General features: G+C 40.8%; 2 protein-coding genes across 6 annotated transcripts in view; one reads left to right on the top strand and one right to left on the bottom strand.

Moving 5' to 3' along the window:
* Positions 1-12,942, bottom strand: part of LOC139607568 (cytokine-like protein 1) — a 76,426-nt gene that overhangs the window by 43,717 nt on the left and 19,767 nt on the right. Inside the window, exon 3 of one of the 5 annotated variants that reach the window (XR_011684868.1) lies at positions 9,344-9,481. The exons of the other annotated variants lie outside the window; for them this stretch is intronic. The gene's annotated coding sequence lies outside the window, so the exon portion shown is untranslated. Of the gene's footprint in view, positions 1-9,343; positions 9,482-12,942 lie in introns of those variants that run through there. 5 annotated transcript variants of the gene reach the window in all.
* The window catches only part of stk32a (serine/threonine kinase 32A), a 63,155-nt gene that overhangs the window by 35,387 nt on the left and 14,826 nt on the right, over positions 1-12,942 (top strand). Inside the window, exons 6-9 of the mRNA XM_071460545.1 lie at positions 2,299-2,336; positions 7,959-8,048; positions 9,390-9,493; positions 12,088-12,204. Of these exons, the coding sequence (XP_071316646.1) occupies positions 2,299-2,336; positions 7,959-8,048; positions 9,390-9,493; positions 12,088-12,204 (349 nt within the window). The remainder of the gene's footprint in view (positions 1-2,298; positions 2,337-7,958; positions 8,049-9,389; positions 9,494-12,087; positions 12,205-12,942) is intronic.

The raw sequence follows: 12,942 nt of genomic DNA on the forward strand, positions 1-12,942 counted from the left end.
GCTCACGTTGTAGGAGGGTCTGACACTGTCCAACAGTGACAAAGACAAGCTCCAGCCTTCACAGACAGGACACAGAGAAATATGTTGCTCTGAATTAAAAAAATTGTCTGGGAGGGATGTCATCAGGCACTGAACTCTGCTTTGAAGTCGCTGACATCAGCTACCTTGGTATTGTAACTGGTGTCACAAAGAGTTTGGGAATCCACAGTCTGCGTTCCCCTGAAATCTGCTGTTAAAATTCAGTCTGCTCTCCTTAACATTCAAAGAATATTGAATGGACCATCCACATTGCATTACTTTCAGGAGAGGAGCTGGTGGTTTGGTGCATTTGTTGACAAATATGTGTAATTGCAAAACACACACACACACACACACACACACACACACACAAAGACATGAAAGGAAAATAGAAATTGTCACTCCATTGATAAAATAAAGAGATACAGTGCATCAAAACACTCTGGGCTGACTAATGGCTCATTTTCTTGGCAAAAGCTCTGTCAAAAATCATTGATTTGATAAATGTTTGTAAAGAGCCTTGCCATGAAAAAGGGAAAGTGAATTAAAAACCAGATGGGTCTCTTCCAGCCCCGGTGCAATGTTTTTGCACATTTATGTGCAAAAACATTGCACATAAATGTGCAAAAGTATTTATTGTACCCAAGAGGGTATAAGTATAATTGCGTCTGTTATTTTATGTAACTCCTCTTGAAGTTTCTCTGGTTTAAACTTTTGAGGTCTCGTGAACAGATCCAATATATCTTTAAGCAGACTTTGTTCTTCCAAGTACAGGAAGAACAAATGTGGAGGAACTGTTTCCATCTAGATGCCATTTAGATTTATGTGGCATCAAAGAAAAAGAAAAAAAAAATAGGTGAAGAGAAACAAACATCTGCTTGAAAATCAGAGAAAAACAGAAAACACAACAGAGGATGAGGAACCAGCAGAAGCTGTGGGAAGAGCCTCAGCTTCAGCTTACACCTGTTCCTCTTCTCAGGTGTCCCGGCTACTCCCACAGCTTAACCTGCTGTCCCTTCTCCCTCAAATGTATTAGATATTCATTCGTTTTCCTCACACACCTGGTACACACCGGTGCAACACAATGCCATTTTAAACTTTCGATCGGAGGTATTATGTGTCCGTTTTTGCGATTCACTGAAGCGAAATGATTCACCGCCGTAGTGAGTCAGCCTGCTGCTTCACCTCCGGGAAGCTCATACATTTGATGATCTGCAGAAAAAGTGGTTTGTTTAGAAAAAGTAGAAGAACTGGGTAATTAATATGAGCAATGTAACCCCCCCTCCTCCAGCAGGGCAGACAAAGGAGAGATTGCCACCTACGGAAACTTCAACGTCATCAGCAGTAAATATCAGAGTACCACCCACACTGTTTTATTTACAGGTGAACTGTGGGAAGTGCAATGTAGAAACACGAAAGCCGAAGCCAAGTCAAGTGCTTGTTACTGAAGACTTAACAACAAAACAAAGTCAATGATTTTGTAGATTACTACTTCAAAGCAGATTTTTAAGGGACAGTGAATCTCAAGGGAGCAAATGTGTGTCGATGTGATGAGACTGCGCTGACTAATGTTCACAGACCAGAGGCGTCATCTCAGTCTGACACCGGTCTGATATATTTTGGTGCTGTGTTAAATAATTCCTCTGACTGGTCTAATGGGGTCACTGTAATTCAAAAGTTATTTACTTGTCTAATGTAAACAATGTAAAGAGTTTCAGGCATGATTCATGATGTTAGTGACGACGACCTAAACAATGAAAAAGGTGGTTTCATTGTGCATTCAAAGTGTTTGAAAGACAACTTTTTTATAAAGTCACTTCGTTTCACATAGTTGGTCAAATCTATTTGGAGTCATTAGTAAATGTCTCATTGAAATGTGTGACATGGAAGTAAAAGATACGAAGGGCAGTGATTTAGAGTTATAAAGAACTGAAGAACTGAAGTTAAAAGACTACACTGGGCTTCTTGGTGTTGGATGCCAAAAGTTAAAGCTAAAAATAACAGGGCAGGGATGTTTTAGGTAGCTTCAGGTAAAAGCAAATTATACTAAACTGGCCTTTTCATATTCTTACTGTAATTCTCTGTATTCTCCCAATAATCCGGATTGTGAAAATCCCACTTCAGCTTGTTCTCCAGACAATACTGTGAATTAGAATTTTAAAATATTTATAGACAAATTAAATTCAAATATTCTCTGCTCCTGATTTTACTCACTATGCACAAACACATATGAAGAAAAACACATACTAATACTACTGTATGGTGTGTTTTCCCCTCCAGAGACATCAAACCTGACAACATACTCCTGGATGAGCACGGTAAGACCCCTTCCCTGATTATATTAATTCATTCATATGGAGGTGATGGGTTGGAATTCAAAATCCAAAAACCATTTCATTAAGATTTTATTAGCTTCTGTCATTTTTGAACATACGTTACTAACATTTGACTTGACTCACACGGTGACCTAAGTTGACTTAGCGTCCCAAATTTGAGACTTTACTGCTTCTGACTAAGGATTTTACCAAACCTCCAACCTCTGGGATCACTTCGGCACAGATCAAAGGAGTCGCAATGCTCAGAGGCAGGTTTCACAGTCATTGCCTGAATAGGCCTTGCACCATCAAGTCGTAAAATACTTCATACATTCATTTAATTAAACAAACGCAGCGTGGAGAAGGAGAGCACAAGCTCATTCTTATTTTTTTTTTCCACACTGTCCATCTGCATTGGTTAAAATACTATGACACTTCCAGTGTGTTTTTCTTCCTTTTCTCTGAACTATGGGATGAAATAAGGAGTGATGTGATTGAGGAGGAGTGTGGAGGACAGGGTGCTATTCATCATACCTCCTCTTTGCTGTGAGGCAAAAATCCTGTTCTCAATCTGAATGATTGATTAACGCTCATCATAGGTTTTAGTGTCAGACACACACACACACAGACACACACGCACACACACTTACTAAGAAAAGAGTGTGTGTGTGTGTGTGTGTTTGTGTGTGTGTCAAAGGGAGGGAGATGATTGTAAATCAAGGCAACATTAAGAGAGAATGTAAATTCCTTCATCAGTATGTTAATCAAAAGGAATATTAAAATACTTCATGTTATGATCCACTCTAGAGAAACATATAGACATGATGGTACAGTACACAGTTCATTACACTGATGAGAGGAAGACTTTAACCTGGCAACAGGGATTTGGATGAGAGGCCTGGCTCTCACCCAGCATGGGACATGGGAGAGCAAGTGGGGTCTTTAGGGACATCACTTTATGCACAGGCATTGCCATTTTGGAAAAAAAAGATAAACAAACAATCCCAATGTTTTGTTTTGTTTTGTTTTTTTCAACCATATTGGCCAGAAGCTTTTATCTGGAGTGAGGAAACTCCACATCCATCTTGACCTGCTTATCAGAGGCAGGACTCCCATCACCACAGGCTTCAGTGAGAGAAAAACAAGTTCAGATGTACAATGAAGCAATGGCTTCATATTCATGATGATCCGTTGGGTTATGTAGTAAACATGAGAATCATGTCATGAACTCACACCTGGTGCAAGTGATCAAGTGTGACAGATTATACAGATTACATTAATACTGACTGAGAAGAGATGATTAGTTATGTATTGAACAAGAAAGAGGGAGTTGTACACCACCCTAACAGCACCTCAGCTGTGTGGCACTGGCATACAGAACAACATGTGCTCATATCTTCTCACACTCATAACATCTGAGGTGAAATTAAGCATAACTGAAATTACCTTAATTCTGTATTAACAGACCCACATAAGAGTCTCAACTGAGTTGCATGCTTTTCCAAAAATGTTAGGTGTATATGTTGTGTATCTATGTTACTTACATGCTGATAACATTGCATTGTAAGTGGCATATTCTGTATTTAAGTCAGTAAATAATTAAATAATAATGAAAAACAGCCCCACATCAAAAGTTTCCATATACTTTGGGCCATATGCCGTACACATACAACACCCACACCAACAAAGGTCCTGAGATTTCAGAGGGCAGCGGGCAGCTGCTCAAGGGAACTGAGGGGGAATGTGGGATGGCAGCCCTGCTGTCACTACAAACTGGAAGCAGACAAAGATGGAAGGGGAAGGTTGAGAGGAAGAAGAAAGAGCGAGAAAAATCAGGGAGAGTCACATGAATAAGACAACGGAGAGGAAAGTGATGAGCAAACATTTCTGGAAAGAGAGATTTGTCAAAAGAAGAAGAATTGGGCAGACAAAGAAAGAAAGAAAGAGAGAGAGAGAGAGAGAGAGAGAGAGAGAGAGAGAGAGATGGGAAGAGGAAAGATAAAGAGAACAGAACAAACAGATTGAGGAGACGGAGAGCGGCAGCTTTGTCATCCTGAGCCTGTTTTCCACAGGACAACGCAAGTTCACCTGTGGTTTTTCTGTTTGTGTGTGTGTCTGTCCTTTCAAACTCAGTAAGCACTCCTCTCCTCTTCATCCATTCAACCCACACTCAGTGTTTCTGTGCGGACCTGTGGTGCACCTTTCCACTAAAGTCTAAAAGAACACGAGGGAGCCAGCAGGCTGTTTGCTTCTGCAAACCACGTCAATTTTGCGAGCTTGAATTGCCCTGTGTTCCTCTGGGAGCTTTTCCATTTGGAGGAAAACAATTTACTCATGCATGTCCAATGACGCTTTGTTAAACGGCATAGCCTCAGGACTCTGAGAGATGCTCTAAGCGGGCTGTAATTCAGGTTATGAACACACACACTACCTGTGAAAGCAGACAGTACCTCCACCCCCAGACAAACAAACAAAGAAGCACTCAGACTTTAATCAGTCTTGCTGACCTGCAAGCTAATATGGTATTGACAAATCATTAAGTTTTATATCATGCCGTGTTGTACATGTCATATGTTGTCATGGTGGCGTTTGTGTCTATTTGGAGTTTGACAGATAGCACCACAAATCTGATTAGATTTTGGTGTATGTTGTTGCACAAGTGTGCAACAACCATTTTTCCTTTCCGAGGAAAACCTGGCTTTTTGCCATGGAAATAATCAGCTAAGTATTGCATGCATTAATTTAATTGATTACTTTATTCGCATAATTAGGAATGCTTAAAGTTTAATGGTGATTTTTTTCATAATTATGATTTGGCAGCTCAAGCACTTTTTGTTCATTGTGGTATTATGATCTCTAAAAACTATTCCACGATAGTGTTTAGGCACGTACTGTAGGTCCCTGAAAGGTCGTTAACATCATCTGTCTCTAACATTTGTGAACACTGAAGTTAGACCATCCAGGCACGACATCAGCTAGATAGGCTAATTGTACTGAGAGAGTAAAACCCGGCACCAGTTTTGTTACTTCAGTCCATGTTCCGGGTTTGTTGGGGTTAGTTCAATAATAAGAGATCCACAACATAATAAATAAATATTATTTATTTCTAATAATATGATATGAATCTAGAACAACACCCTGACATGGCTCAAATGTTTTCTTTTATGTAATAAGTGAGTTTATGTGGTTAAAATAAGTGTTAAATTAACTGCAGATTGCCACTTTCAACTTATAACAACAAACCACCTCTATGAGACCAAAATGTTGCTCTATTCAAATTAACATTGTTGCTAGCTGTTGGGGCGGTGGTGTCTAACCTCTGCTTAAGTGGACATTTAGACTGAAAACTGACGATGATTGATGTTTCACATTACAAAGTATCAATATGCATTTGCGCCACTGGTGACCTGATTTGTGTGTGTACAGAATGTCTTCTGTACTTCGTCATCAGTGGTGAGGGTAGTGATATGCACAGAGAAATGAAAAATGGAAGAGATATTCAACAGCGTGACATAACCTAAGGCTCAGACCTGGACAGCTGTGGAGGTAATCCCAGTAAAACATGTTAGATAACTAAGCCACCAGGAAACATGCTGCACCATTGTTCAGCCACCACACGTTTCAACATTCAAACAGACATTTTGACTCCACACAAACAAGGGTTAATCTCACTGACTTTAGATTTTAGAGCGAGGGATTTTATTCAAATTCAAGGGAATAGAACTGTTCTCAACTACATGTATTATTTTCACAGATTCAAATTTGACATGTATTCTCATCATTAAGTGCACATGCGTGAGCAGAGTGAAGTGGCCATCTCACAAAAAGTGCAATAGCAGCTTAAAGGGAAAAAAATGCAACAAGGAACTGTAATTAAGGCTTAAATAATAATTATATTAAAATGATTGCAGCAGCAGTTAATTCAGTCATATTCATTACAATTCAATAAATGAAACAAAAATAATTTTCAAGCTGACTGACTTGTTATGTTAATTTAAACATATTCACAAAGGCTGATTAGCTTCCTCTGCAACACGCAGACTCCTGCTAGTCACTCGACAGGACATGATCCTTTAAAATAAAAGCACTCTGTCAGAAATATGTTGGCTTTTTTTTGTTTTTGGTTTCCCAAGCATCCACTTTTTACTCACTCACAAAAGACCCCAGCAGTCAGGAACCGCTATTTTATTACACCCATCAAGTATTCCACAGATACCGCTGCGGTGATGAAGGTCTATTACCCAAAAGTAAGGTACTTTCCCATTGTACAGATCAATCTCTCTAAGAATTAATTCCATGCAGTGTTTGTCCAGTTTTACAACCCTTTTGACAGTTGCAATCAGCTGACTCAGTGCCATATCTGCCCTACTGCAGAGCAAACTACACTCCAAATTACATATTCAACACTGAAAGTTAATTCACAATTAATAGTAATGAAGCAAATCATTGGGTCAAAAAGCATTTGAGGCTGCACTGCCCCTTACACCAGACTGAGCAAAAGTGGTGTGAACTGACCAAGCAATGGAGCACTGCTGCCATTGCTGGAGCTGGATTGAAATGATCTCTTTGGTTTGGCTAAAGCATGCTATTCAAGGCTCTTTTTTCTATCTGTTTCTTTCCACTGCTACTTGGTAAAATACCTGTCCAAAATCTGTCTTCTGGAAAGCTATGAGAGAAGAGAGAAGACAGAAAAGAAAAACAGGAGACTGAATATATATGTGTATACCACTTTGTTATCTTTAAGGCGCAGTACAGTAATAAATTCTCTTTGCTCCTGCCTTCTTTTTATACACATACAGTTATCTATTAATGTATGTGATAAAATATTCTATTTTTTTTATTGTATGTACAGTATGGCTATAGAGCTTTTGTGTAGGTGGTTGTACTGTATGTGTTTGTGGGGTTACTGGGGAGATCCACTCATCTGGACAATCACTCTGCGGCAAAAACTCCCCTGCTCTGTCTTGCTCTCTCACTCAGTATGACACACACACACACAAACACACGCACAAGCACGCACACACGCGCGCGCGCACACACACACACACACACACACACACACACACACATGGATTCAGCTCATTAGTGTGTGCTCAGTGTGCATGGCAAAGACTCTGGGCCATCTTGCAGCATGGTGAGACACAGGTCAGTGGTTTGACTTTGAAAACCACTGAGTTTGCTCCTCCAGCTCTGTCACAATATCAGAACATACACTCACACTGTCAATACAGACTCAGTTCATTTATAATTGATAACTTCTAATAATTTCAATGTAAGAGTGTTATGATCAAAAGAGGATATAAAAAAAGGATGATTTTAGAAGGTGGTGTAGTATATTAAAATTCCTTTGATCCTCATTTTTTGCATATCTAACACTCACATAAGCAGCATACAAAGTAAAACACCTGCTATCTGTAAGTTGTGCTTAAATTTAATTCCAAACAAAGAAGCTTCAACTGGGGAAATACAGTTTGTGCCGATGCCATAAACAGTTCTGTGGTCTTACAGTTGCGTGCCACCTTAGGATTTATAGACATCCCTTGTGTGAACCAAGTGAGATACTGTAAACGTGTATTAAAAACATAATGTGTCACTTTGAGGTAATGCAAGCTCTTTGCTCTATAGGCCACGTCCATCTCACAGACTTCAACATAGCAGCCATTGTAAAAGAAGACCTGAAAGCAACATCCATCGCTGGGACCAAGCCATATATGGGTAAGAAAACACGTTTTCTTACTCCAGTGCTGGAGGCTTTAACACTGGCAACAGCTTTAATCAGAGGAAGCATGGAAAATAACATATATACACTCCAGACAGCATGTTCATCTACGATAATCCAAATCTTAAGGGCAGTTAAATGACATAAGTGAGCACTTATTGACCAAAAATTGGGTAATACTTTGTTGTAAGGTGCAATGTGAATGTTAAAAGGTTAGGGACTTCAGAGCTTAAATTCTGTCTATGAAACATTTGAAGGTACAAATAATCTGCTCATTCCCTCCATTTTTGTGTCCTTCTTGTGTCCAAGTTTTTTATCATTTGTCTACAGTCGTCCTCCTCGTGACTCTTATGTTCAGTAGTGATCAGATCAATGTGGATTCAGCTCAGATCAGATAAGAGCTAACAGGATTTCAGGGGGGATGAGAATGACGAGGCAGCACACGTTTTTGTGTGTGTGTCAAGATGGGTTTGTGTGTTCGTTTGGTGCGTGTGACAAGATTTCAGCTGAACCCCCTCTCTCAGAGGCCTCAGTGGATAAACTGCACTTTTTCCTCCACAGTAAGAGGGCAGAGTAAACCTGCCATGAAGGAGAGTATGTGTTTGCATGTTCCTGGGTGTTCCTAGATGAGTAATGGAAATTCATCTCGACCATTTGGAACAAGATTGCAGCTGAACAACCTTTTCCCTAGAACAGATTATTCACCTCCACAGGAGGGGGAAAACATAACTAACCAATTTAAGGATTTGATAACATCAGCCTCCCAGAAATCTTGTGTAGTCAATTATTTATTACAAAGATGCTACAGAAGCACATTGCATTCACAAAAAAAAATCCTTATATTGTAATTATGATCTATAAATCTCTTAAATATAAGGCCTGCATTTTTCTGCTGTCACTTTCTTGCAGCTCAAAACACAAAATAAAACTGAAATAAGCAGAATTTTCGATCTAAAAAGTGATGAAACTGATGAGGAAATTCATGAGGGGATTGACAATGAGAAGAGGGAAGAGTGTGCAAACAGTCATTAACTAAAGTGTCAACGGCAAAATAAGTTTTAAAGTCCATCACAATTCAGCAACAAATATTGTGCAAGCTTTCTCAGCAACGGCCCCATTAAGGAGCCATTAAGGATCATTTATGGAACAGTGGCTGGTCTGAATTACAAAAAGACATGTCTTTAACAGATAGATGAAGCAAACTATGTTATGTATTCCCCGTCTGAAAGGGGCTGTAGTTTAATTAAACAGTCCCTAATTTCTAACCTAGGAAAAGTACAAGTGTCATCCCACACCATACTTCAGTTAGATTTTGTTGTATCTTTTCTGTCTCTCAGCTCCAGAGCTTTTTCAGTCCTTTGAGGGGTCCCACCCTGGCTACTCCTTCTCTGTCGACTGGTGGTCACTGGGCATCACAGCCTATGAGCTTCTAAGAGGACAGGTAACAGAGTCACACACACACACACACACACACACACACACACACAGGGAGAGAGTCCCGTCACCATGTCCACATCTCTTAGGCATGGCCTGGCACACTTTACTGCAGTGAATAATGCATATGACACCTACAAGAGTGTGCTAGAAAAGTCCTGTCAGTAGCAGAGCAGACGAACAGCAAGTCCTCAGCCTCCACAGAACAAAAGGAAGGGTGAAGCTATAATTGAATTTTACATTTAAGCTGGCCTTACTGTGGAAGATGTTTAAATGTTTAGTCACGGCGTGAGACGAATTGCTGCAGGAGAATGAAAAAAAAACAGAATCTGAGTTATTTCGAGAGCCATATAATTGGAATTGATTTTTCAAATATTATTTATTTAATTCTTTGCTGGTCCCATCTGGAGGAGTTTAATTCTGATGTCATGGAAATAAACACAGGACATAATGTTTTTACTCACTCCTTACTCCATCAGGCCAAGCCTTAGACCGTACAGCAGTCTGTTCATTGTGGACTGAGCTGGCTGCAGCTGCAGGATTTTCCTCTCATATTTCAAGATGATGACTACACAAATTATAGTAACCTCTGTCTACACTGACAAGGACCCAGAACACCTGAAACTGATCTGGAGCTGTCATGAAGCGTCCCTGAGATCATTCCCTAACACTTCAGTGCCATCCTTTCTCACCCTTCTCCATAAAGGTGTTGACAGTTATTTTATCTCATCACTTCTCCATTATGCTTTCTGAAATGCATTCAGAATTACAGCCTGCTCCCACTGGAACATCTTCAGTCCTCCATCAAGCTATTTTTTTTTTTATACCTCAAAACCTTTCTCTACCCCTTTAAAATATGTTTGTTTTCTCTGTCTGACTGTGACATAAAGAACATCTTACCTACACCAAAAGTCTTTTCTTGTCCCTCACACCCATGTCCTTTGATTTTCAAGTGCAACCTTCACTCGTTTGAGAGAAGGTTGCTGAGCACACCTTCATACCCAGAAATTACTTTAAGTGACATACAGTAGACTTTAGCCCCATTGCCTCTCTTTTCCCATTCTGCACTTTCTGGAAGTTTATAATCCCTTTCCCAGACTTGTCTTCACCGCTCTCTCTGCACACCACCTTCGCCTTCACCCAGACAATTCATTTTCACATTACCCCTCCGTCTCCTCAGGCTTTTCTTCTACATTTTTCTCTGACTGCCACATTTCAAGACTGTCTATAAAGCATTAATCACTCACAGGGCATTAAAAACTTGCCTGTTGGATGTGCAGAATATTTTGGCTGTTGAAAATGGAGAACCAGCTCACAGGCACCTTTCGATCCCCTCTCAGCTTTTACTTCATATCATCTCTCTCTTAAGCTCCGACCACTTCTCACTTCATTCATGCCTCACTTTCAGACAGGGTCGGATGTGCCATCAGGCACACCAGGACAGATCCCGGTGGGCCGCCGCATCGGTGAGCCAGTGGACCATAAAAAAGTTTTTACCGGCCCTGTCAGTCTCCTTACCAGCCCTCCCTGTGTGCCTGTCATTCTAACCCCGCCCCCTGGGGCCGGCCACAGCGGATGGGTCCAGGACTGAATTTCTGCTTTCAGACCATTTAACTCCTGTCTCCCTAAGCATGGTCTCCTTCTGGGACTCACCACTGGTTGCAGGTACAGATCCAGACAACTCGGCATCTCTCTACAACTGTAAATCAATCACTGTCCCTTGGTCTCTCCTCTTAACTAGACAAAACCTCTCCAACCCCAGAGGAGGAACACAGAGACCACATCGTACATTTACAAACTAATGCAAACATATTGAAATACATGAGCCAATTTTTCTCTTATCCACCATCTGACTTTGAACATCCGACTCCAAAAGAATATATCACCGGTTATCTGACATCTCATATGTGCACCGTATGGGGAACATCTGCAGAATTGGAATATAATTGCCACAATGCATCTGAAAGAGACTGTAATAAAACTGAATAATGGTGAGGCATCCACCTGGGTTGTGTGTCACTCCCATTTCTCTGTCATCTTTCCTGTTTCTCTTCACTATGAACCACCTGACAAAGCAGAAATAACACTAAAAGTGTTACGTCAAAAACAAAATATTTCCCCAGTTATGCCTTTGCTCTTCTCTTAACAAACAATCCAAAAGAAGCAAAGGAAAGGACTGTTTCTTTCTCCAACCAGCCTGATCCAGCTGTGTCACTCTCCAACTCAGGTGAAAGGAGTTTCTCTGTCCTAGACGAAGCCCAGGGGGTGTACAAGGACTGGTGTGAGGAACTCTCTACAGGCTTTCCCTTGTTTTCTGACCAATAGAAAGCCCTCACACTCTGAAAGGCAGAGAGTTTAAGTTGTGTTTTTGAGATTTGTCCCTTATTTTCTCTTTCCTCTGTCATTTGTCCCCATCAGTGCAGGGAATAGGTTCACAGAAGGAGAGCACGGGAAGTGAGAGAAGTGAGAGAAAGTAGAGAGGGCCAACTGAGGAACAAACTTTAAGACACATACTTTATCACAGACACGCCTCCAGGCAGTGGATGACTATGAATACAAGCTGTCTGTGACATATTGTCTCCTCTCCTCTCCTCTCCTCAGAGACCATATGTGATGAGATCCAGCACACCAGCTAATGAGATCCTTCAGACCTTCCACAAAGTCCATCCCAGCTACCCTGCAGGCTGGTCTTTAGAGATGAAGTCTCTTCTCAGAAAGGTAAATGAGTGGCATGTGCCCCATGCACAATATACTGTAGGAGCAAAGGTATCACGAGGATGCATTTATGTCACTTTTTCATGTAATACTATATCCTACACCCGTGATCTTCTTTGGCTTATTTTGCAAATGTCCACCAAAGAGTGATTCCCCCTCTAAACTTCTTAGTTTGTGTCATTTGAATAACCATTAGAGACCTGAAGAAATCCATGTTCTGTACCACAACATTATTCTTGTGACCCGCTGGAGGGGTCCCTCAGGTTGGGAACCACCCTTACAGAATTTCTTTTTCTTGTTAAAGTGTCTGGCCCAATATATCGCTGAATCCTCAGGCTGAGGCTGACCTATGTACTTCCACAGCTGGGCTGAGTTGGCTGACAGCCCAGATGATTTTCTGTGTGTGCGCCAGAATTTGTCCAGATGTTGAAGTAACATCTGACAGTCACACTGTATGTGGGCCAGACTTGGGCCAAGGAACTGAGCACACATGTTGCTTCTGTTCTCTTTTTACTCTGGCACTAGTACGTTTGCCTGAATCGTTTCTGAATCTTTAGGGAATCTATTGCAGAATGACACTACTGTCATTTTAGCAGTGCTGTGGATTTTTCCCCATGATAATGCACAATGGCAGCTACTGACTGTCGTGTGTGCCACTCCTGAGAAGCGAACATGGCATCTTCAGAGTACAGTGGCATCATGTTCACTCCATCCAACACTAACTTAGTCTTACTAACACTA

Source organism: Trachinotus anak, unplaced genomic scaffold, assembly GCF_046630095.1.
Source record: "Trachinotus anak isolate AG129_WGS33_773 ecotype Australia unplaced genomic scaffold, CSIRO_AGI_Tana_v1 ptg000024l, whole genome shotgun sequence".
NCBI classification, from domain to species: domain Eukaryota; kingdom Metazoa; phylum Chordata; class Actinopteri; order Carangiformes; family Carangidae; genus Trachinotus; species Trachinotus anak.